Source organism: Mauremys reevesii, linkage group 16 (assembly GCF_016161935.1).
Source record: "Mauremys reevesii isolate NIE-2019 linkage group 16, ASM1616193v1, whole genome shotgun sequence".
NCBI lineage: Eukaryota > Metazoa > Chordata > Testudines > Geoemydidae > Mauremys > Mauremys reevesii.
The window spans coordinates 37,246,347-37,272,001 of record NC_052638.1 but is presented as its reverse complement, the minus strand read 5'-3'; the positions used below and the strand labels follow the sequence as shown (position 1 = coordinate 37,272,001).

Sequence of the window (25,655 nt, the reverse complement as noted above, 5' to 3'; positions counted from 1 at the left end):
CCCCCCTACCCATATATTTTAAATGTTTTGTTTGCATGGCCAGCTGTGCAAAGAGAAGTGCTTTGCAGAGATTTAGCTTTAATTCACCCTGAGCAGCAATGACAATAATTCTGAGTTTGAGGAACAGTCATCACTCGAGATCATAATTTTATTTCTTCAGAGTCTCTCCTTTGTTTGCCCTGCAAAAACTTAAAGCAATGCTTTCTTTGAGCTCTTATGCAGACAGCTTTGAGAACATTTTACTTTAATACTGCATGAAAGGTCTTCCCCACTTGGAGCATAATAATGTGCTTAAAATATACTTAGTAATACCCTCTGGCTAAGAAAAATGTTTCCAACTCCTATACTTAAAAAAAGAAAATATCCATTTAGAAGCTTATTTTGACTTTTTGCCCAGGATCAATTGCAAAGTGCTTCTGTTTAGAAAGGATAGTTCAGCCAAAATTCAACTTGTTTTTCAGGACTAAGGAACTTACAAAAAATAAAAGCCATACTAAATAAATCATAATTCTGCTTTATTCCGTAAAAGCATGTGTGGGTATGCGTGTACAAGCTAGCACCTCCCGGTCAGGAAAATTTTCCTGTAGCACTCTGTACTCAAACCCATCTCTGGCATCATGGTTACAAAGGAAGATTGCAATGCTGTAATGGTAATAAGAAGGCACAGAATGAATACACTGTGCTGATACCTTGGTAACTTTTCAAATAACTTTATGCCTAATCAGTTTCCACCAGTATTTGCAGTAGAGGCCCTGAATCTTCTCTCCCTTCCATCAGTTTTACACTAATATAACTCCATTCATGTCAGAGTTATGCTTAATTTACATCAGCAGCAGTGAGAGAAGAATCAGGCCCACTGGTCTTGAAAATAATCACATACTACATACCAATCTACCCATGAAAAAGGCACCTAAAATAGCCGGAAAGAAAAGCAATATTCATCTTATTTCCCAGACCAGAATAAAATGTACATAATTGAGAGAGTTAAGAGAATGACCCTGTGGGGTGCTCAGTACTGTCAGTTTCACGTGAAGTTGACAGGTGCTGAGGATGCTCAGTAGGAGAGATGGTAAAAAAACAACCACCACCCAAACAAACCAAAACAAACACCTCCCCGTCCCCCACGAATCACAATCAGGGGCGGCTCCAGGCCCCAGCACGCCAAGCGCGTGCTTGGGGCGGCATGCCGCGGGGGGCGCTCTGCCGGTCGCCTGGAGGGCGGCAGGCAGGGCTCCGGTGGACCTCCCGCAGGCGTGCCTGCGGAGGGTCCGCTGGTCCCGTGGCTTCGGTGCAGCCGTGGGACCAGCGGACCCTCCGCAGGCACGCCTGCGGGAGGTCCACCGGAGCTGCGGGACCGGCGATCGGCAGAGTGCCCCCCACAGCATGCTGCCGTGCTTGGGGCAGTGAAATGTCTAGAGCCGCCCCTGATCACAATCCATCCAACGGCATTGAAAAATTGCTTTTCAACAAAACATTTCTGTGAATTTTTTTCCATTTGTCACAAAATTGTGTTGCAAACCTCAAAATGCCTTTTTTTGGGGGGGGGGTGCGGGGTGGAGGGGGGGCAGTTTTCCTAACCAACTGTCCTTTGCGCCTCACAGGATTGGGCCCTGTCTGGCAAGTGTTGCATCCGACAGACTAGATTTTCAAAAGCTCACCTCTAAATGCGTGTGCAGAGCTGTGCAGGTACATTTCCCTGCCAGCACCGACGACAGAATATAGGCATCTGGCTAGAATTGTGGGTACATAGATTCCTTGGGGCAGTTTTCCAAACAAGGCATGTGTGCAAACAAATGTGTATGTGTGTACAATGACACACCTATCTAGTGCACCGCAACTACTGGCAACTGAAGACAAACTGAGTAACTGTATGCAGAAAGGGCCAATTTGTCATCTGCATAGGCAAATACTTGATTTGCATGAACATTTGTAGAAACAGTCAGCAAATCAGCTGTGCAACTGCATGCCTAATCGGCTAGAAAAGCTAGCTTTTAAATTCTATTGTTGGATACTGTTTAGTCCACAAAGTTAGAGACTGTGCTGAGATCCTTGAAAAACTAGGCTGGATTCTTGCTGAGCAATGAAGATATACCTAATTTTTTCTATTCATATTTGTTTCTCTGTCCACTGATTTCTACTTGCCCTTTGTTTCTCTGGTTCTTGGCCATCTCAACTCGCAAAGTCTGACCCCTGAGGCTTAAGCCTTTCAAAGAGGATACAACACTCTCAGCAGTCATTTTATCCATGTAATCAAAAAAAGCCCTGCCCTGTGCTCCCTGCCAACTGAGCCGCAACGGGGATGCATGGAATTCTCTTAAAGCACTTTTTAACTCACTCACTCTTGTGCCTGGAGGTATATTACCTACATAGACAGTGGTGAGTGCACCATGTGTCTCTGATTTGGTACTTAAAGAATCATTTCCAACATGACGATGTCCAATTTGGGCCGAGGTGGACTCAGTTTGCAGTTCTGTATTTCCAGTCTTGGCATTTTCATCGGAGTCTGCTGGTTTCCTGGTGTTTGGAAAGTCTGGATGTTCGTCTTTCAGGATAACATCTTTGCCTGCCTGCTTCTCTCTATAGCGAAGATTCTTTAGGATTGGGATTCTTTCCAGCATCTCGTAGCTGATCTACAAAATTAAAACAGAAACAAGTTTGAGGGTGTGTTTTTTTTAATTAACCCAATATATAGGGTCAGATCAGACTCTGATCTCGTTTGGTCATCATCCTTCAATGTGCCCAGAGCATTCAACAAACTTTACTAACTGTGTGGCTGACTTCCATAAATACACGTGGCAGGGCAACAAAAAACACTAGTCACTATGCAGGCTGCACAATGCAGAGCCAGCAGAAAATAACCAGCCAACCCAGAGCTATTGGACTTTGGAATTTGCTGACTTGTGCATGTTCGGATTTGCAACTTTAATGTTGCATCAGTACAAGATTCTGCATGTGATATAAATTGTGTGTGTTAAAATCTAACACAAGGACTGCATCCCCCATGCTTCCCTCGTGGAGACTGGCCGAAACTGTGTTCACGTTTTTCTCTGACAAGTCGCCTGGCCCTGCCCCCAAAATTTCCCTTCCATCATTTCTCCCCATCACAGGCACAGCCCCCTTTCTGTTGCACTCTGAGTGGCCTCGTATGTTTTCCCCTCCTCATCCCTCTCAGTCAGTGGGGTAGGGGTGGTGGTCTCCTTCCTTGCCAGGATCTTTAGGGGCAGCTGGTCTTTAGAACGAGGCCTGCTCTTTCTCCATCACACCCCAGTTATCATAAGCCCCATCAGCAGTGGTCCAGGAAAGACTCCTATTCTCACTGCTGAATGCTACCAGTCTGGGCCATGAAAGGGCTTAAGTTGCAGCCCATGAGTTACAGGAAACTCAAGAACTCCCTAGTTACTGTATAACATGGTTGGGCTCTCAGCCTCTGAATTGTAGCAAAGCCATTGCAGTAGCTGGAAGGAGAAGGGGCATTGCTTGCTTGGCTGTTGATGAGTGGGAAATAAGTGGGATGCCAGGGCACTTTGTCGACTCCACCTCAGTGATCTACAAGGGAAAAGGGGCCAGGAAGGGGCCAAGAAATTGCTGGTGGTAGATGAGAGCAGGTGAGGCATCAAGGCCCATCTAGGTACAGGGGAGGCAATTCAGGTCTCTCCAGGGTTTGCGAATGCCTCGGCAGGATTTCAGGTTTGTGAACCTCAAAGAGTTTTACTTTCAGGCTCAGACCAAAAGTCAGGCCTGGTTTCCTCTTGTTTCGGCCTAATAGTGCATATACGAACCAGTGATAGAATGAGAACAATTAGTTTAAAACAGAGGCTGCCTCCATTCTGGCCCCACATCGGTCGGGAGTAAAAGGTGCTGGAACTGGGCCCTGAGCAGGGCAGTTACCCCGCTCTGGTGGACAGGGCGAGGCTGATTGGGGAAGCAGCCACAGCTGGGGCCACGCCCAATCAGTCCACAGCTGGCCCTATAAAGGGGCTGTGAGCCAGGAGCTGACAGTCTCTCCCCAGCCTTGGAGGGAGAAGGACCTGGCTGCCTGGGAGAAAAGGGTACCTGAAGCGGAGCAGGGCTGGGGAAAGGCAAGAGGAGCTCTAGCCTGGCAACTCCCCAGGCTGAGGCCTTGTTAAAGGCCGAAGGCAGCTACTGGGGCTAAAGAGGTGTAACCCGGGGATAGGTGGAGGCAGCTGGTCCAACCCCCTTGCTGATAAGTGGCCATTATGGACTGCGGTTTGCCCCAGTGAGAGGGGGCTGGATGAAGACCAGCAGTAGCCATTGAGGCAAGGTGGGCTTAGGGGAAGGGGGTTCCCCTGGGAGGGGAGACCCAGAGTGTGTGGGTACTGCTGGGGCAGAACCCCAAGGTAAAGGGCACCGGGGTCTGAGAGGGACATGGGGGCTTGAGGCAGGCGAGACACCGGCCAGTAGAGGGCGCTCTGTGGCTGGAAAAGAGCTAATTCCCAGACGACCAGCAGAAGGTGCTGCACCAGTGAGTCTTGACCTTGCTAAAGGCCCTTAACAAGCACTTTTTTTTTTAAACTGTACCGTAATTCTTCTAGAAGCTAACACAAGCTGGCAATTCAGAGATGTACATGTTTCCATAGCAGCCATGGGAGCCCGAGCACTCTGAAAAGTACATGCCATTTTCATATTTTGATGAGTTATGACTCTGCTGATTCTTGGAGAGATGCATTTTTCTTCGCCAAGTCCTTTCAGATTGCTGAAACCGACAGCAGCTTCCCCTGCGCCGGACAATATGACATTAGACAAATGGCTGAAGCCATCTTACTTTGTTTTTCCTGGCCAACAATTAGGAACATTTGTTGTCCATGTGAAATGCAAGCTCTATGCTAATTAAACCAAACAGGAAAAACATTTTTCTACACTCATGTAACTAATCGCTCCTGTACCCAGAAACAAGCCTAGCCTATTACGAACCAACTGTACAGTTTCTTTCACCCTAAAGTCAAACTTAGCTCAAAACATGCATCCAGAATCTTTATTTAGAAAGATCAACACTACCAAGGGCAAACCTTCACCTCTTCACACAGCCTGTGTACATGGGATTGGCACTGGGATGGGCAAAGAATTCCCAGACCCTTCAGGACACTGTGGACAAAACCAAATTAAAGCAATCCAGAGCCACAGGGATACCCCCCAAAGGGGACTTCCCCACCGGCTGCCAGGACCAACCCCCAGCTCTGACATGGCCCTAGCTCTCCTTGGGGGGGCAGCAGGTTTCAGAGTTAAAATTAAATGGGGCAGTTTGTATCTCTTGGAGTTATTGCTTCAGGCTGACTGCAAACTCCGGGAGGCACATGCAGGTCAGGTTTTCAAGCTTCTCTTCGTTTCCATGAGGGAAACATTCTTTTTCAAATGAACCCTGGGATTCTGAATTCATCATGTGACTGGGCTGTTGTACCTATTCCTTAGTACAATGGACACTATAGAGTGCTCCCCACAGCTTCCCCCTTGCACCAGTAGATCTCACACTGAGATATCCTAGAGGAGCTTATCACAAGTGTAAGTGAGACAAGTGCTCATAGCTGAAAATCCACCCTGCCCCCCAAACCACCCTTCCTACTGGTGATGCATACTTAACAATGGCTCCCCATATCCTACTACCCCCCACCCCTGCCCATGCCAAAGAACCACCCTCGTTCCGCTGCCCGTGTCATGCCCATGACAGGAGCAGGGCAACGCAATCTGCCCAACGGATGTAGTCCTATTCCTATGGGAGCCTTGCTGGTCACTTCAGGGGGAGTGCAACCAAAATTTCTAACTCCTCCAACAAAAAAAAAAGGGGGGGGAGAAAAAGAGGCAGTTTGGGGTTTCAGTGTATGCACCCAACAAACCCATTTGTTGAGCGGCTGGGCGGCTAGGGAGGAGAAGGGAAATAAGCTGTTTGCTCTGTTGTAAAATACCAAAGAACTCTTCTGCCGTAGGACAATGTGTTGCTAATTATAATCATGCAAAAGCTACTTTTGTCTCGAGGGCTGCAGTGATTTGTCTGGACGTGGAGGGACTCCAAGGACAGTCTTCGCCTCCACGCTGTCCATTTCCCAGTTTGACACGTGCAGTAACTTCCCAGCCTCATCTAATGGTTAAAGCACAGAACTGAGACTTGGGTTCTATTTGGATGGCCACTGGCTCGGCAGGTGGTCTGGGTAAGTCATTTAATCTCCCTCTGGCTAGGATTCCCCCCTCTGTAAAATGGTGATAATTTATTCACCTGTGCCAAGGGCTCAGAGATCTCTCTGTGTCATGGTAGATATACCAATCTCTCCTAGAACTGGAAGGACTTGAAAGGTCATCAGTCCCAGCCCCTGCCTTCACTAGCAGACCAATTTTTTTGCCCCCCCCCCTAAGTGGCCCTCAGGATTGAAACTCACAACCCCTGGGTTTAGCAATGCTCAAAAAACCACACTGAGCCCTCCCCCCATGCATGGGCATGCACAAAGGGGGGCAAGCAGGGGCACAGTCACCCCCTCCAATCGGGGGGGGGGGGCACAGAACTGCTCCGGGGCAAGGAGAGCAAACGCCTCAGGCCAGGGCGGGAGATGCCAGCTCCTCTGGCCCTGGGCCCACGGGGGCAGATTCAGCTCCTCCAGCGGCTGGGGAAAAGTGAGCTCCGCCAGCCACAGAGGGAGGGGGAAGAAGGGGAGTCAGCTCCTCTGGCCCCGGGGCCGTGGTGTTCAGAAGGACTAGTGAGGGGACAGACTGGAACGGGGGCTGAATGGGAGTGAGGTGCAGAGACATGAGGATGGGGGGCAGTGAGTGCAGTGAGCCATATGGGAACAGGGGAAGCAGGGCCACATAGGGACAGAAGCAGATGTGCCTGACTGATTGACCCCTGGCCTCTCCCAGGGTCTTCATGAAGGAGGCTCCCCACCCCCAAAAACCTGTTCCATACTTCACACCCAACAACCCTCCATGTTCACTTCCCAGCAATTACCTCCCTCTCCCTCAGTTCTTACGTTACCCTTGACTCCCCCAAGCCTTTGCACTGCTTCCGAGGGGTGCAGGAAATACATTTTTATATTGTAGTTTAAATCATTTCTTACTCAAAGTTCTGTATAAATATGCCTAGTAAGGACAAATGTCAAAAAAAACATTTCCTCAATCTTTTTTGTTGTCTGAACTGTTACAAACATTCTTGTTGACAGATATTTTGAAATTAATTACCAGAATAATTGAAACTGGCATAATTACATTGTGTTATTTTGACAAATAAAATATGCAGAATTTTAAAATATTGTGTGCAGAATTTTTAATTTTTTGGCACAGATTCCCCCAGTAGTAAATTTTGCTAAGGGACAGATTTACCAAGTAATTAGGTGGCTAAGGATGCAGCTAAGTGCCTATTAAATGAGTTGGTGCCAAACTCCCACTGAACTCCAGTTGGAGTTAACTGTTTGATGGAATTTTCAGAAGCACCTAATATGATTAGATTCCTATCTGGAATTTTAGGCACCTAAACACCTTTGTAGATCTGGCCCTAACTGCCCAAGCAGATTCCTCTGAAGGTACTAGAAAATGTAAAGAATGTTAGCGCCAAGCAATGCCCCGTCCTTTCCCCTTTTGGAGGTCACAAAACCTGCTAGCATCTAGCAGTGGAGAAAAGGAAGCAAAGGTGGCTGATGCACAGAAACCCATACAACTGATAGCGGTGGATGCTATTCCAAAATACACGCAGCAAAAGAGATCAGTGAACCACACAGCAATTGTAGCAGGGCAAGTAGCAATATCTAGCCATTTCATTGGCTCAACAAGGTGCCCAAGTGTTGTCCAAAGCCCTACTCGTTAAGTCCTTCAACTAGAGTCTGATCTCATTTAGGTTCCATCCTACACCACTGTAGCAAATGGCAAAACGCTCATCGACTTTAACGGTGCAGGATTGGACCTTTACATTGGTGCTGAGGGAGTTACACCAGTGCACACCGGGTTCAGAATCTGGCCCACATCCTTTATCGCATAGCTTCCCAGTGATAGGGAGCTGGTGGGGGGACGACTTTGTACCATGTGCCCATTTGACATTACTGTCTACTTCTGATTCAGAAGCAGGCTGTCACATATTGTAGGGCTATTTCTGCCCTCAGTTACATTCCCTCTTGCCCCCAACCTTATATCAAGTTCCCCCTCCCCAACCCCACAATTTGTTTCTTTAGCAGGAATCCTTTTGCTGTTTCTGTCAGGCTTCATCTACACTGGAACTTCGTCAGCAAAACTTTTGTCTTCAGGAGTGTTAAAAACACACACACACACCCCAAATGACAAAAGTTTTACTGACAAAACGCACTGGTGTGAACAGCACTTTGTCGGCAGGAGCGCTCTCCTGCTGACAAAGCTACCACCGCTCATTGAGGGTGGAAGTTTTTTTGTCGGCGGGAGAGCTCTCTCCCTCCGACAAACAGCGGCTACACTGTGTGCCTTTTAGCGGCACGGTTGTAGTGGCACGGCTGTGTTGCTAAAAACTGCGTAGCATAGACAAAGGTTCTCTCTCAAACTCTCAACAACAGAAGCATAAATACGTTCTAAATCTTTTCTGTTTTTAAAAAAGGCGAACGAAATTTCTGTTATTTTGCACTAACTATTCTCATCTCCCCCTCCACTACCCCAAATATATATAATTATATTAATTACTCTGGTTATTTTGTACCTTTTTTTTTTTAAAAAGTAAAATGCAAAGAACTGTGACAAAGACGGACAAATACCTAGTCACAGATCACAGCTGCCACCAGAAAAAGTGTTACCTCATGCATTTAGGGTTCTCCTCAGAGACACTGGGCTAGATTTTCAAAAGAGCTAACAGCTCCCATTGTGGTATTTAAATAAATTGCCAGGTTTTCAAGAGGGATCAGCTCCCAGGTCAGCACCTGAATCACATGGCTAAACTTCTCAGCTCCTAGCAGCTTCCCTTGTTTTCCAAAGGAGCTGTGTATAAAAAGATACAGAGCTAGATAAGAATTTACTGCTGACTAAGCATTTCTAGAGCACCTAGCACTTTAGACAGGACAGTTTAGGGCAGCTGCTGTTTACACTTACACTGGTGTAAATCAGAAGTGGCTTCTTCAAAGTGAATAATGCTACATTAGTGTTAAACTGGTGTAAGTGGTGGAGAATTGAGCCATATTGTACCTACTGTATACCGTCAGGCACCACTGAAGGATCCAAAAGTCTTTCAAAGACATGGAATGATCATTTCTGTGATACCAATCCCAGCATTTCATTATGTTTTCCTTGTTGGAAATGTGCATGCAACATTCTTTTAATTACAACAAACATCTTGGCCACAACCACAAACCGTGCTGCAGAACGCAGGCTGTGGTGAAAATCTGTTGGGCCAGGTATTCAAGCTGTATAAATTGGTATCATTCATGGAGCAATGCCAATTTACACCAGGTGAGGATCTGAATCATTACTTTTTCCAATAATCAAAGTGGTAAGAAAACCTGAAATTTAACTTTAATTTTTGTGGTGTGCATTGTTTGACGCATACGTTTCTCATCCTGCCTCTCAATTTTAAGAGCATGCACAGTGTATGAATGCTGAAAACAGAGCGTGTTTGCTAACAGCTACTCACCTAACAGCTTCTCACCAAATTAAGCACATCTCCCAGCGCAATCCTTAGCCCTAGCCTAGTGTTTGCAAGCAGGAATACCCTACTTTATATAAACCCTTAAGCCATTGTTGTCTTTGCTTGAGCAAGCCACGTTTCTGAAGGGTGAACTTTTGTTACAAGGCAATTTACACATCTTGCAGACATCCCTTACTAAATACACTTAAACTACATTCCATTGACAAAACATCCTGTTTAGAAGATGAGTCTTTTATCCACTACCTCTTGGCTAATTTATTTTTGCTCAGAGATACAGGAATGCAATGGCAAAGCCCGGATTTGAAGAAGGAGAAAAGGATGTAGGATTGGGAGTCATGAGCTTATGGACAAACTCTTAAATAGCCGCAACAAAATCCTGTAGTTTTAAGACCTGCAGATTAACTAGACCTCCCAGCTCTGAGACACCGTGTGTAGCAGTTATTCACAGGGAAACGGCCCATAATGACAAGGTAACAAAAACAAGTACGCATGTAACTTTGTTCCCAGTGAATTAACAACCTGGAAATCTGTTGTCCTTTTAGTTCTTTAGCTGTACCAGAAACATGGATGATTGTTACCACGCTGAGGAACAGAAATCTAAATATTCCTCTCCCCTCCCCGGATCTTGGTCCTCATTCATGTCTTAATAGCGCAATTACTGATGATGTGTTAGGAAAGGGTAATATTACCACCACTGAATCGTAGGCGGTACAACTATACAAGCAGTAGCATTTTGGTACAGTATGTCTTCAATATCTTTCCAAGTCTCTTCTTGTCCCACCATCCCCATGTCCAGTGCAATCTTTTCCTGTGTCATTTCAAGTCCATCTGACCTCAGTTGTTAGCGCTTCAGGACAGGGACTCTGGTCAAAACTGTCAAGGTTGGGTCCTTATTAAAATTTAGGTTCCTAAACAAGGGCTGGCTCCTGCGAGATGCTGAGAGCTCCTGGGAGGTGGGGAGTCAATGGGAGAAGGATATTCAGTATCCTGAGAAAGCGAGCCTTAAAAATGGCCTGATTTCCAGAGAAAATGAGCACTCCAAAATCTCTCTGAAATCCATGTGAGCTGTGGGAGCTCAACACCTTTGAAAATCAGGTCACCTTTACTTAGGTGCCCAAATATGGACAAGAAGCCTAAACTCAAGCACCAGCTTTGAAAATTTCGGCCCACGTCTTTTCTTTTTTGCCGCAAGAACAACAAACTGTGTGTGTGTGTGTGTGTGTGTGTGTGTGAGTGAGAGAGAGAGAGAGAGAGAGAGAGAGAGAGAATACCCCCCCCCTTCTAGCTCTTTGGTTATGAATAAACATGAAAAAAAACTTGGTGGAGTTAGGGCCTGATCCAAAGCCCACTGACGTCAATGAGAGCCCTGCCACTGACTTCCTCGGGCTTAGCATCAGGCACTAGTTGCCGTTCTACTGAAAACATTCCTAACAGATGTGTGTTAATATGTGGTGAAAACTACAAACTCCATGCTTAGCACGTGAGATAAGAGACACAAACAGTAATAATACAGTCAAATCAAGCAATGATCTCAGAATCTCAGGGTTGGAAGGGACTAAAGGAGGTCATCTAGTCCAACCCCCTGCTCAAAGCAGGACCAACCCCCCCACTAAATCAATGATGGGAAAACAGGTAAGCACACCCAAGTGTGAACACCACCACTGAAAATAAAATGGTTTCTGACACAGCATAGAAGTAGTGTGGTTTGGTAAAATATGTCTGAGCAAGTTACAAATGTGAACAGATGGAAGTGCCTTAAGTGCTGGTAAGCCCGTGTCCCAAGCACTGTTATATGGCTGGTCTTTAATCTCTCTCTGATAAGTGAAGAAAAGAGAAGAAATGCAAAGACCACATCCATTTTGATACACAGGTTAGCTAGAGACTAACCTCGTCTGCGAGAGTGTCAAAAGCAGCACAAAGATTAAAGGACTTTTCAAGAGATTTTGTCTTCTCCAGACCTTTGCAGAGTTAGCTGGCGAAGGGAAGTGGAGAGAAATGTTCGCAAGGTAATTTATTGAGGCTGAATTCCGACATGAAGGGAGAACGTGATCAAAGCCATGCTGGCAAGATGGATGGGGCACAAGAGCTGGGACTTCAAACAATTCCGTTAAATGAGCTTGAGTATAAGAAAATCTCCATGTGAAATATTTCAATTATGAAATGCACTAACACAAAAGGAGCTCTCGGTAACTCACCCACAACCAGGTTAGAATACTCCCCCGTGATAGAAAAATAAATAGAGTTGGTGGAGTTATTTGTTGCAGATAAGTTACTTTATAAGTTTAGCCCTTTTTTCAGCTTGCAAAGTGTTTGCCAACTGATCCTGGCTTCTACAAAAGTACTAATTTCTTACAAGTATTTCCTGGATAGTTTATGCAAACAACAATTTGCTATTCATTATCTGTAGTGTGCAAATTGTCACTTGAGGCATATGGTGTTGTTTCTGCTGCCTGACTGGATGACTTGAGAAAGACAAGATGGGTGAGGTAATCTCTTTTATTGGACCAACTTCTGTTGGTGAGAGAAGCAAGCTTTCAAGGTAACACAGAGCTCTTCTCCAGGTCAGATGACTTTCAAAAGAGGAAAACAATAAAAATCAGATTATAAATAAAGCCCTTTACAATATGAACTTTCAGACAAAATCATTCGTGTGAACATTTGTGAAACTGTTTGGATTTGTGAACATCTCTGTGAAAAAAGTGGTGATCATCCAAATTAGCAACCAATCAACGTAAATCCAGCAGCATAAATCCAGCAGCGTGGACTCGTCACGTTGGTGCATGAAAGTATTTAGAAATCCCTTTCTGCACTAGTCAACAAGCTTGATCTATGTATTATTTTAAAATAAATGCCACACTTAACCACTAGCAGCAATGCAAAAACCAACGTCCCTACCACTAATTCATAAAACATACACTTACTTTTCCTGCAAAGATAGACTGGCAGACATTCCACTCTGGATTTATGGCATGAAGCTCTCCCTGCTGCATTGTCTCATGAAAAGGAACAGAATCCACTTCAACAAGTATTCAAGAGGCAAGACGTACTCTGTGGGGCAGATCCTGTCAGTTGTCATAGCTTTACTGACAATTTAAGCCATCTGAGAATCTGTCCCATTATGGCACAACCTGAAATCCACAGGATTGGACACCTCACCTACAAACGCATGTCTCGTTTTTGCCACTATCATTTACAACAACCACACAGACACCTGAAAACAATATGTCTTTGCTTATTTCCATTTTCCAAACACATCCCTCACCTTCCTACTGTTTCTAATACAACAGACAGCAACCTGATTCCACTTTGTTTACTTGTTTTTATTTCATCACCACCATCGGGAGGCCACGGGAATGTTCACACTGGCTATATACAGTGTTTGTTAGTTGGAGATGCAGTTCTCATGGATATTCAGAGCATACACATTCCAGAAGGATTAATGATGTACAGAAGGAGAAGGTACATCATTAGTTTCAGAAGCAAGCATTTGGTACCAATAAATCATCGTTAGCGGAAGTAGTCTACCTTATGCCATATTATTCCTTGTGGTTTTGGTCGTTTGCAGCCTGTTTTAATGGTTCTTGTTGGAGTGATGATGTAATCCACAGTTAAATCATGGTCATCAAGCAGCTCTTCTGCAATGTCAACCACCTACAACCAGAGGGAAGAGAAATTTGGTAAGTAGTTAAATCAACCCCACCAGAACTGTGACTTCGCATGGGAAGTTTCATTCCAGACAGCTTCCCAGATACCAAAAATCTCTCACTTAAAATGACAAGATAAGCAGATTACACTGAAACAACCCCAGATCTAGACACAAGTCAGTCCTGCTCTGCAACTACTTAACTGTTACAACTGGAACTGAGTGACTATTTGATTTTTTTTTCAGTTCAGGGGCTGAACTGAAAAATTTGTTTGGGGTGATCCAAAGCTTAAATTTTTGGGGATTTCCTCGCCGAAATACGAAACTGAAAAAATATTGTTTCATTCGAACCGAAATAGTATTTTTGTTTTGTTTTTTGCTGTGGTTTGGGGTGCCTTTGACCTTATTTTAATTTCTAAAGGCATCAGCTAGATTTCTGAGACAAAATGTTGGTTTGAAACGAAAAGTTGAAATGTCTCCTTCTGAAAAGGTCGAAACGAAGCGTTTTGACTTTGACTCCTCCCTGCCCCAGCCACTGCTTCATTTTTTATACATCCGAATTTGCCTTGAATTTGCAGATAGTTTCACTCATCCTGAAACTGCATTTTGGGGCAAATAATTTGTCCAAAAAATTCCATCCAGTTCTAATCTCGGCTGCTCAATACATGCCTATAATGCAAGGTACTGAATGGTTGCAGATGTGCCTTCAGATGTTCTTCAGCTCACCTGGCAGTCGTGCACGATAGTAACTATCGGGGTGTCCTCTGTGATGGCTCCCATTGACACCATCATTGCATATTCCATATCTGCAAAACCTTCCCCCTTCCCAATTCTCCAACCTAAAATGTACCAATAAAAAGTGAGCTAGTTAATTAACACTTGAGGGCAGTAGAGTGCAAGAGATGGCAATAATTAAGTAGAATGCTTGTAAAAAGGCAACAGATGTCTGGCACGTGAACTGAGCACACGGTGATATTCTGGGAGCCCATCTGCACCAGGCTGGACTCAGGAGTTGGTACCGGTTAACCCAAGTATGAAGAAGACACCTTAGGCTTCATAAAGAGAGGACTGTCTTTTTTTTTTTTTTTGGCAAGTGAATGTAATGCTGATGAAAGGTCCTGCACTGACAGCTGCCATACCGAGGTCACCCCCCAAATAGGTGGAGAATGGGCAGCTGCAGTGCATGACCTTTATGCTGCCCCCCTCACCCAACAGGCCTCTGCTTTGTCCTGGAGGAACCATCTCTACAGGCAGAGAAGATCCGCCCTCATGACAGTTCAACTGAAAACATGATGCACCCAGAAGAACCCTGCTGAAGGTGCACTGTGCACACAGAACACATTGGCTGGTGGAACTCCACTATTAGACTCCCAGCAGAGGGAACAAATAGCGATGGCATCTTTGTAATGTAGACACCAGCCTTCAGAAACCGGAGTGAGACCACTAATGCTTCATATGGAAAGGGATTACCCTTAAATATAAGACAGAGAAACTGATATCCTGCTATCCCCCCAAACCTCCCCAACTCTAACATGTCTAACAACCTTTACCCCTACCTTTTTCAGAAACAGCGACCGATCCTACAACAACCAGGTCCACATGGACTTTTGCGTCCAGACCTATAGGCACACTGTAATCCTTTACCCCCTAAGAAGAAAAACATGATTTTAAGGATGTTTCACTTCCAATTCAGTAAAACATCATCATCATTAAAAATAATCAAGCCTCCTTTGCTCAAACCAAATAAACAACCAAGCTCTGAAATGTCCTTTCCCATACACAGCCAAATATCAGAAGTCTGGGAAGTTATTCTCCAAGCATCCAGCGAGTTAGAATTCTGCAATATATTTTCTGCTAAACCATTGACACTTTTGGCATATTTCAATAGAAGCTGTGGCTTTTCATTACTTCTGAAAACCAAGCTAGTTATTGAGCAGCTTAAATTTGTATTTGAAACCTAACATCAGGCTCCTATTTTTGAAAATCTTGGCAGATGGCACGTGAGTAATGCATCGCTCAAGTCACAGAAGGATCAGAAAGTGCGTTAAAAACTGTTAAATTAATCCTCACAATACGTCTGTGAAATAGGGAGGGGTTAACTTCGGCTTACAAATGGGACAGCTGAAGTTTAGAGACATTACAGGCTTGTCTACATGGGGATTTATTCCTGATTAACTGTGTGTGCAGATGTAGAAGTGGCTTTAACTAAGGTGGAATAATGCAGTCTCATTTGGAATAAGAATGTCCACACATATCGGGCATGTCTACACTACAGCGGCACAACTATGGTGCTGCAGCTATTCTCTGGCACCATAGCGTGGACACTTCCTCTGTGGACAGAAGGAGGTTTTCAGTCAACGTAGTTAATCCATCAGTAGCTAGCTCAACAGAACAATTCTTCCACTGTCGGAGGTTAGGTCCACCTAACTACAGCTCTCAGGAGTGAAACTGTTCACAGCCCTGAATGACAAAGCCAAGTCAATCTAATTTTTAAATGTAGAGAAGGCCAGAGTTAATCAGGAAGAGATAATTCGCTATCAATTCACACATTACCTTATTCTGGATTAATTTTTATGCGTAGACAAACTCTAAACTATTTTTTCTAGGTTATACAAGAACCTGTCTGTAGCAGAACCAAGGACAGAATCTGGATCACCTGGCTACCTGTCTTATACATTAGCCACTAGACAGACTCTCTACACAGCAGTTATCCCTCAATGCATGCTCCAGTATGACCCACACATTCTCCTGAACTTTCCTTCCTTGTCACATTTTGATGTCTATGAGTCAACAGTGTGCCCTTGTTGCCAAGAAGGCTAACGACATTTTGGGCTGTATAAGTAGGGGCACTGCCAGCAGATCGAGGGACATGATCATTCCCCTCTATTCGGCATTGGTGAAGCCTCATCTGGAGTACTCTGTCCAGTTTTGGGTCCCACACTACAAGAAGGATGTGGAAAAACTGGAAAGAGTTCAGCAGAGGGCAACAAAAATGATTAGGGGGCTGGAGCACATGACTTATGAGGACAGGCTGAGGGAACTGGGATTGTTTAGTTTGCAGAAGAAAAGAATGAGGGAGGATTTGATAGCTGCTTTCAACTACCTGAAAGGGGGTTCCAAAGAGGATGGATCTAGACAGTTCTCAGTGGTAGCAGATGACAGAGCAAGGAGCAATGGTCTCAAGTTGCAGAGGGGGAGGTTTAGGTTGGACATTAGGAAAAACTTTTTCACTAGGAGGGTGGTGAAGCATGGGAATGGGTTACCTAGGGAGGTGGTGGAATCTCCTTCCTTAGAGGTTTTTAAGGTCAGGCTTGACAAAGCCCTGGCTGGGATGATTTAGTTGGGGATTGGTCCTGCTTTGAGCAGGGGGTTGGACTAGATGAGCTCCTGAGGTCCCTTCCAACCCTGATATTCTATGATCTCTGATGTAATGATGTCAAGCTGAGATACCTGAAGCAAGCCCTTCTACTTCAGAGCCTAGGTGAGGTACATGTTATTGCCAAACATAATGAACGGTCCCCCCCTCTCTACAGCATTCGTTCAAGACAGATTTCTGGAGCTGTAGATAACTCAGCACCTCTGAAAATCAGATTCAACGTGTCTCAACCTGGACACCCAAAAATGGGAGTCACTCAAAATGTGGGGGTTTCACTTCTTTAATTTTGTCTTTGTTGGATATATTTACTTCGAGATTAACTCACGGTAATTCACATGTTTGTAAAGGATAAGGCAGACATTTGTCACACATCTGATCCAGGTGAGAAACCTTTGCTCTTTACGTTAGGTTGACACCCACAATAAAAAACAAATGTTTAACGCCTAGAATAAAATAAAGCCAGTGAGGAACAACTCTTTGTGGCTGAGTCTCTCCATCTATAAAATGGAGAGAATATTTACTTGCCTATCTTCCAGAGGATTGTTTGTGCTGTATTTTGTGACTGCAAGGTGCAAGAGACGCATTACGACTTTAAAAGCAGCAAAGAAACCTGTGGCACCTTATAGACTAACAGACGTTTTGCAGCATGAGCTTTCATGGGTGAATACCCACTTCTTCACTTGCATCCAAAGAAGTGGGTATTCACCCACGAAAGCTCGTGCTGCAAACCGTCTGTTAGTCTAAGGTGCCACAGGATTCTTTGCTGCTTTTACAGATCCAGACTAACACGGCTACCCCTCTGATACTATTACGACTTTATTCACTAGCACAGGTCTGCCTGAAAAATAGCATTGACGTGATAGAAAGGTCAGATATGAGACCAGGCAGCAGGTCAAGGGAAAGTTATCTTTTGAATGACATATGGTACAACTTCCAACTCCTAACAGTTTTAATAAAATAACAGTCTTCAGAGAACTCTTAACAGCGACGCTCACTTTAGAGTTTCCACACATTTTCAGTCCCCAAATTATATGTAGGAGTCTGTGTTTGGATTGATGTCTTAACATTTTATTCCTTTCTTCACCTCTAGCTGGGGTTGACCAATTAATTGAAAAATGCAATATTTTTGTTTTAAATACTAGAAATAGGTAAAATAATACAGGAATCTGTGGCATACTCACTCAGCTAGGGAATATGACATTTGTACACTAGGGGGCGGCAAAGCACCACTTTACAGTTTACAACAAAAAAAAAATCCACTCAGAATTGTTTTTTTCCCTGCACATCAACAGAGTGACAGAAATTAGTTAATTTGGATGCTTTTTGTTAATTTCCTTAAGAGTCAAAGGGGTAAAAGATCTGCCCCTAACCTCGTCCCCCTCCCCCCAAAAAAGTATGAACCACCGTAAACATTATTACCCAGAGTAAGCAACCAGTTTTAAACATTAAAATACTCTTCCCTCTAGTTTCAGAGTAGCAGCCGCGTTAGTCTGTATCCGCAAAAAGAGCAGGTGTACTTGTGGCACCTTAGAAACTAACAAATGTATTTGAGCATAAGCTTTTGTGAGCTAAAACCCACTTCATCGGATGCATGCAATGGAAAATACAGTAGGAACACACACACACAGAACATGAAACAATGGGTGTTACCATACACACTATAACAAGAGTGATCAGTTAAGGTGAGCTGTTACCAGCAGGAGAGAAAAAAAAACTTTTTGTAATGGTAACCAAAATGGCCCATTTGCAGCAGTTGACAAGAAGGTGTGAGGAACCATAGGGGGGAAAAATAAACATGGGGAAATAGTTTTACTTTGTGTAATGACCCATCCACTCCCAGTCTTTATTCAAGCCTAATTTAATGGTGTCCAATTTGCAAATTAATTCCAATTTAGCAGTCTCTCGTTGGAGTCTGTTTTTGAAGTTTTTTTGTTGTAATATTGCGACTTTTAGGTCTGTAATCGAGTGACCGGGGAGATTGAAGTGTTCTCCAACTGGTTTCTGGATGTTATAATTCTTGACATCTGATTTGTGTCCATTTATTCTTTTACGTAGAGACTATCCGGTTTGGCCAATGTACATGGCAGAGGGGCACTGCTGGCACATACCACATTGGTAGCTGTGCAGATGAACGAGCCTCTGATAGTGTGATAGTTTTCTAAGCACAGAAGTTCAACTGTGCAAGAGAAGGCAGAAACAATATGCATCAGACTCTGAGGTTTTTAAGTGTGTAAATACAGCCTCTGAAACTTTCTTGCAGTGATCCAGGTAAATAAAGCCATTAAGAATTAATATATCTGCACCACTTAAAAAAAATGAAAATCCCAAACAACAAAGAGCAAAGTGATGGTGCATCTCTAAATAGTTGTATGGTTCAGATGAATATGCAAAAAGTTGATGCTTATTTCAAGCTTATCCACACTTTTGGGGTGGCAAAGCAAGGGCCAAAATCCTGTGAGCACCAGCTATCTGGCAACAGGCCTGAAACGTCCTGCTTCTGGTTAGGCTGCATTACCATGAGTATAGTCTTCTGTGTGTTAGTCCCAGGCCCAAACAGGGAGTGGAGGAGTGCATGAAGGTGAAAAATAACAAGGGTAAAAACGTTCACTATACTTTTCTGACTCTCAACAATAAATTTTGGTCGCCTTTTCTCTTGTTATTTGTGCTATGGTTGTGTCTGCACACATTACACATTCTCCTAGTAAGAGCTAGCCCATTGCTGAGCAATTTACAATCCAAAGACACAAGACAGAAATGAAATATTATCATCCCTGTTCTTACAGAGCGGGAGCAGAGGCATGCAAAGATTAAATGATTTGTCCAAGGCTACACAGTGAAGATCTCTCTACCCTCAGTCCAGAATCATAACTATAAGGCCACTGCTCTGCTCGTCTGAAATAGCTCCCCCCACTTCTGATACCTACTTGAGAGGTTGCACATATTCTCAGGATCTCTTTAGTTGCTCCTGGTGGTGGGACAATCTTATTAAACAGCCCAGTTCTCAGTCGCGGTGTTGGAACCAACAAAGTTTTCCTTGCCTGTGATAACAGAAACCATCAACAGTTACACATGAGAATTAGAGGACAGGCTTATTTTTCTTTGAATATATAGAAAAAAAAATCCTTTACTGCCATGTGTTTGAGTACAAAGACCAATGCTCCTCTGGGCAAAAATACAGAATTACCATTTGTACAAATAGATAATTCTTAATACTTGCAAATGAATCCTTTCTAATAATCAAGACAATAAAATCAGAGATTATTTATGTAAAAGATGAACAAGACATTGGACGAACTAATCTAAATGTAAGATCATTCTCAGTGACAGTGGAAGAATCTAGTTTCTGTCATGTGCTGATGCCAGACAGTCAATGTGAAATGGGGCATATCGAGAGATGTTACATTAATGGTATGGATGCAATTCAACCTGGATTTGTTTAGGCGTTTGCAAGTCTGTATTACGACATGACACAAAGCCACAGGGGCTTCATGAGAGGCATTTTTATCCGACAGCTATTGTAGTAGCTGTACCCTGAAGACTTACAGCTATACAGAGAATACTTTCATTCTGCTGTGAAAAGTGTCATGTACCAGCTAGTGTATACAGGAGGGATAGTATCTAATGGTGAGAGCAGAGGGCTGGTTTTCCTGAGTTTTATTCCAAACTCTCCCACCAACTTGGTGGGTGCCTCAGTTTCTCCATTTGTACAAGTGGCAATAACACTTATTTGTAAAGCTCTCCTGTGGCTGGTGCCATATGAATGCCAAGAACCCTTCGACAACATGGTCTGCTCAAGCACTGGGGGTTGCATCACCCTCACTCAGGGGAGGTTCAATTACCTGTAAGGTCACTAGTCGAACTCCTTCTAGTGGTTTGTCAGGGTCCACTTTAACCTCACTTGTTCTGTTGAACACGTCAAGCTCTCGGACAGCATGGCAAGCCTGGTGAGACCCCTGCATCAATGGAACAGCCATTAAAAAGGAAAAGGAATACCAGCACTTACTTCCAGGGTTAGAAAGCGAGCAGTCTTCTGGGGAGCGTCAGGGTTTATTTTAATGGTCTTGGCAGTTTTGAATTCCTGTAAACCTGGGAGCCTGCTTGCAGCATGCGAAGCACCCTGTTTTCATAAGACAGCAGCATGTCATCAGACAGTTCACAACCTTCCAAATCCGAGAGGGGCAACTCCCACCTTCCAACAAGCAATGCAATTTAATTCCCTACTTCTAACACTGACCCGCTGGACCAAGAATTTCTTGCTAAATTGGTGATGTCTCAAATACTCATAACCACTCAGATTGAAATCCAAGCGCCTCATGGGACTCATTGCGTACCCACAACTCTTGCTCTCATCGATGATCACTAGCGGGTACTCAACTGGCACCTTGTAGTCCACCCCAAATAAGGGCTAGCGCCAGTGATGTTACCCCAGAAGCAGAGCAGGGTCTGAATTGTGCCTCGGTCCCCTTGTTTCAGGAGGAAGTAAAGCCACACCAGCCCTCCTCTTGGGGAAGTTGCTTCCCCCCTGCACCAACTCAACTGCACAGGCTGGTGCTTTGGGTTCATCCCCTGCCCACTCATTCTCCATCCACCTGCATGGGAGGGGACGCAGTGGCTTGGTGGCAGCCATTCTCCCCCTTGTACTGCTACCCAGGATACTGATAGCCCATGCGAGGAAGCCCGGGGGCTCATTACACCTACTTATTCCCCTGAGCAGAACTGTAGCCAGAGTTGTAATATGGCTCTTAATGTTTAGTGACCAAATCCACTGTCCAGGTGCACTAGAGAATGGAAAGAGCTTCCTTTCACTCAGGACACCAACACTGGAAGCAGACGCAATGCTACAGCCATCGCTCCCTGACAATGACTGCACATGAAAACAACAAGTCACTGGGCAGGCTGATAGAACGGCCATGGTCCCGCGCCCCTGTGCATTTTGACGCTAGTGCTGGACATGCTATATTTATTAGGTACATTAAGTGCCACTTCTGACCACACTCTCGTTTCTCCCTGCCCAGTGACCTGGTGGCATTAAGGCTGTGGCTTTCCTATGCAGAAAATATGGCTCAGCCACCGCTGCCCAGTTACCTCTACATACCTCCGGCGGCCATCATTTACACAACCCTATTTCAGCAGCACATTATAGACAGTGAGGCCTAGGGTAGAGAGCACAGGACTGGGACTCAGGGGACCTGGATTCTATTCTTGTCCCCACCACTGGCTTGCTGGAGGACCTGGGGCAGGGCATCTCGGTGCCTCAGTTTCCCCAGCTGCAAAATGGGGTCATGATACTGACCTCCTTTGTAAAGTGTTTTGAAATCTACTGATAAAAAGCATTATATAAGAGCAAGATATTATTATCCCATTCAGTATGTAGGAATATGAACTGTACAAAACCCCTCAAGTTTTTCAGTTATATTTGCCAATTATTATTCCGATGGTTTTTTTCCCCCCAATCCATCCCAGGCGCTATGGTTATTCACTAATTGTGCAGACTGTTGGGATGCATGACGGACCAACATTTTCTGATATACACTGGAATAACCCATTTATATTTCATAAATACAACATATCCACTCCATTTTTAAGGGTTTCCAGCCAAGAGAACTTTTCATTTTGCATATGACAGGAAAGTATATTGTTCATTTCTGAGAAACCACAATACCTTGAAATTGGGGATCCGGTGATGCACTGGTCTTGGGAAATCAGCCACGTTATTTGCTTCCATGTAGTCCCAGATCTTCGTCCGGATATCCCATTTGGAGTCACCTTACAAAAGGAAATAAGGAGCAGGAGCAGAATCAAGGCAAGGCAAGGATGAATTAATATAATATACAGCAGAGTGCCGGGCCAGTGAGATGAAGGTTAGAGTTTCACCGTAACAGAGTGCTGAGGACACACTGGACAGCCACTGTGAAAGTGACCCTTGCGTCTCTCAGCTACTTCACTTATTTCCACAGGGAAGGAAGACTGCTGAATTGCACAAAGTGCTCTATGCATTAGACAGGTGTCAGCGTGGCAGTCGTATTAGTCTGTATCAGCAAAAACAACGAGGAGTCCTTGTGGCACCTGAGAGACTAACCAATTTATGTGGGCAACCCACAAAAGCTCATGCCCAGATGAATTTGTCCATCTCTCAGGTCCACGAGGGCTCCCCGTTGTCTATGCACTGGGGTACTGAGAAGCTTTGCACCCCCTGCTCTGACCTCCACGATCAACGTGGGGACGGAGCCCCTGGACAATTCCCTCCCCTTCAATACGGGGGCACCCATTGCCCCTTGTCTAGCCGCTACCCTCCCTCCCTACCTCCTCGCCCCCCCCAAAAACTCCTCACCCCGGTGCTATCCCCAACCTCCTCACCCCGGGGTTATTGCCCCAAAGCCCTCCCGGGGACTCCCGGCAGTTCCCACCGGCGCTCAGCCGCACCCCCGCCTCCATGTCCCCCAAGCAGCGGCCGGCGCCGCGTGTGTCTGCCCGGTACCGCCCCCCCCGCCTGTACCCATCAGCTGGCGGCCCACGTGTCTGCCGAGACTACGGCGGCCGGGAGCGGACACGAACCCTCCGCCCGACGGACCGACACGCGGGGGGTGGGGCTGGCTTGGCTCTCCAGCGAAGCGCCCCGCCCCCCCGGCAATAACCCGCCCGTCTGCTGGGGGCAGTGGCGCCTGGAAGCCCCCAGCACGCGGCGCTGCACAACCCCCCGGGAGAGCCAGCCCCTCCCCCCCCGCAGAGCTCACAGGCTGGGTGGGAGGCGACCCCCCCGCTGAAGGGACTTGCACAAGGGCAGGGGATAGACGCTTCCTCTTCCCACTCCCACTCCTGCTCAAGCCACTGGCCCAAGGGTGTCTCCAGGGGAGCTGGGACAATGGGGCAGGGGGCTGAGAGCCATTGAACCAAACTGTAAACCCTGTAGAGAATGGAAACCACTTCAAGCCAGGGGGTGCGTCACGGCAGCACCCTAGTTCCGGGCCGGAGCCTATGGGTGTCTCCAACAGGGCCAAAATGTCCTTGCCAAAAGCTGGGCATTTGTGAGGTGCTCAATGGCAAGAGCGTCACAGGGAGCTCTTAGCAACACTGAACCTGGGCAAGGAATCCACTCCCAAGCAGTTGTGGTAAAGACAAATAGAGACACTCTCTATACATCCCCTGCAGCGGATGAAACCCAGGTGTCAGCAATACCAGGCCGGGGATAGTGGAACAAAAAGAGAAGCTGGCATCACCCATTGCCATTGTCCAAGATGAGAGCAAATAATTGGATTTTAAAAGTTCTTTCACTCTTGGTTCGCCTAGGACTCTAACCCGGCTTCCAGCAATGAGCTCTCTGAGGGAGGAAGCATTATCCCCACTTCACAGATGAGGAAGTGAACAATGGGGAGATTAAAACCCTGACACTGCAGTTGTCCTCTGAATATTAAGAACATGCTTGTAAGAGTGGGAAATGGTTTACCCCAGGTCACCCAGGAAATCTGTGGCAAAGCCAGGAATCAAATCCAGCTCTCCTGCTTCCCAGCCCAGCTCCTCAACCACAAGGTTTTCCTTCCTCTCTTATTTCTGGCCCCTGTGAAGTAACAGCAATTTCACATTCAGCACTCAGCTGCAAAACTACCTTCAAGCAGCAAATGATAGCCGGTGGCTAAAGGGTCTGGGCTTGAATCCTTGGTGGGAGAAGAACAGGCATGTTCTTACACTCCATAACATTAAATTGCAATTACCCCAGTGCAACTAAAGTGCACAGGGGATAAAATGTATCTAGTTGCATGATTTCTTTACACAGCATTGTACTTATTTATGCATCTGATAAAAATACTAATTTCTGAGCCTGATCTTGACATTTTTACTCAGGTTTACTTCTTCACACAACATACAGTCAACCTGTGGAACTCGTTATCAGGGAATGTTGTGAAGGCCAAAATAGAACTAGATACATTCATGGAGAATGGCTATTAGCCAAGATAGTAAGTAATGTCATCCCATGCTCTGGGTGTCCCTAGCCTCTGATTGCCAGATACTGGGATTGGACAACAGGGGATGGATTACTCAATGGTTGCCTATTCTGCTCCTTCCTTCAGAAGCACCTGGCACCGGCCACTGTTGGAAGACAAGGTACTGGGCTAGATGGATCATTGGTCTGAGTCAGTATGTTTGTCTTCCAGTCAATGGGAATTTGTTCTAATTAAGTATTGCAGGACGGGATCCTATGCTATAAAGGACATTTTGTTAATTGGGGTACTTCCCTGTCATGCATGTATCCATCAGCCAAATTCTACTATATATGCAGTTCTCAAAACCAGCAGGATTACTGAGCCTTCAAGCTTTGGGGCAGTGGAGTGTTGTTATAGAATTCTGCCCTATTCCAAATAAGGAGCCTTAGTGGAATGTTTGATTTAAATTAAGTATCCTCTTGTGAGTTTCTGGGTATGATATTTTTGGCTCTACTTTCATTTTTTGAAATGTCCTCATTGGTGGGCAACTGTTATGTTATAATCCAGCAGTCTGCAGCTGGGGATTACAAGGTGTCTTTTAGCTCAGTTTTAATAAGAACAATATAAATGATTGCATGGCCCAAATTCATGAACAATGGCGATATTCTTCTTGAAATTAAATATACAAAGGGACATGCTGTGCCATAAATTTTAAAGTGGAAATCAGTGGGGAATTGTGCTTAAAAACTGAGAACACAGTGTAGTCCAAAAAGGTTATAGAAATATCTTCTTCTTTCTTTTGATTGCGTGCTATATCTGGAAAAACACATTAATAAAAAAGCCTCACAACCAATTACAGTTTCATTTAAATCCAGTAGTTTATGAACAGAACAATGTAAAATCTTTACACTGAATTTCATTTCCCTATGCTATTCAAAATAGCATTTTTCGCTCTTAAATTTAATGGGATATTAAATTACAGTATTTATTATTTATAGAATTCAAATATTCAAAAAATGACTCAGGGAAGACAGAGTTTCAAGAATCTGAACATTCCTGTATCAAGTGGAATACAGGGTCATGGGAACAATGAAACCTAGGTTTATTTTAAAGGGTGGTGGTGGG

General features: G+C 45.0%; 1 protein-coding gene across 6 annotated transcripts; it reads right to left on the bottom strand.

Moving 5' to 3' along the window:
- Positions 1 to 1,538: 1,538 nt before the first annotated feature.
- MTHFSD (methenyltetrahydrofolate synthetase domain containing) lies at positions 1,539 to 23,214 on the bottom strand. 6 transcript variants are annotated; one of them, XM_039503987.1, is made up of 8 exons: positions 23,108 to 23,214; positions 22,274 to 22,377; positions 20,615 to 20,728; positions 19,536 to 19,649; positions 14,792 to 14,882; positions 13,962 to 14,074; positions 13,118 to 13,243; positions 1,539 to 2,630 (listed from the first exon to the last, which is right to left on the bottom strand). In XM_039503987.1, exons 1-8 carry the CDS (start codon positions 23,109 to 23,111, stop codon positions 2,103 to 2,105), a joined length of 1,194 nt encoding a protein of 397 aa, XP_039359921.1. In that variant the 5' UTR covers positions 23,112 to 23,214; the 3' UTR covers positions 1,539 to 2,102. The 6 variants fall into 6 exon arrangements, with proteins under 6 accessions (XP_039359921.1, XP_039359920.1, XP_039359919.1 ...); XM_039503986.1 differs by lacking the exon at positions 20,615 to 20,728 and adding an exon at positions 20,451 to 20,564 and having other exon boundaries at positions 23,108 to 23,210; XM_039503985.1 differs by lacking the exon at positions 23,108 to 23,214 and adding an exon at positions 23,019 to 23,101.
- Between the last annotated feature and the right edge of the window lie 2,441 nt (positions 23,215 to 25,655).

Bases quoted from the DNA above. Each gene is read 5' to 3' on its own strand.
- MTHFSD (XM_039503985.1), bottom strand. From the start codon at position 23,046: ATGGAGGCGGGGGTGCGGCTGAGCGCCG. The intron at 20,729-22,273 runs GTATTGTGGTTT...TTATGAAAACAG, and splicing joins ACCGGATCCCCAATTTCAAG to GGTGCTTCGCATGCTGCAAG. The intron at 13,244-13,961 runs GTGAGCTGAAGA...CTCTGGTTGTAG, and splicing joins CTATCGTGCACGACTGCCAG to GTGGTTGACATTGCAGAAGA.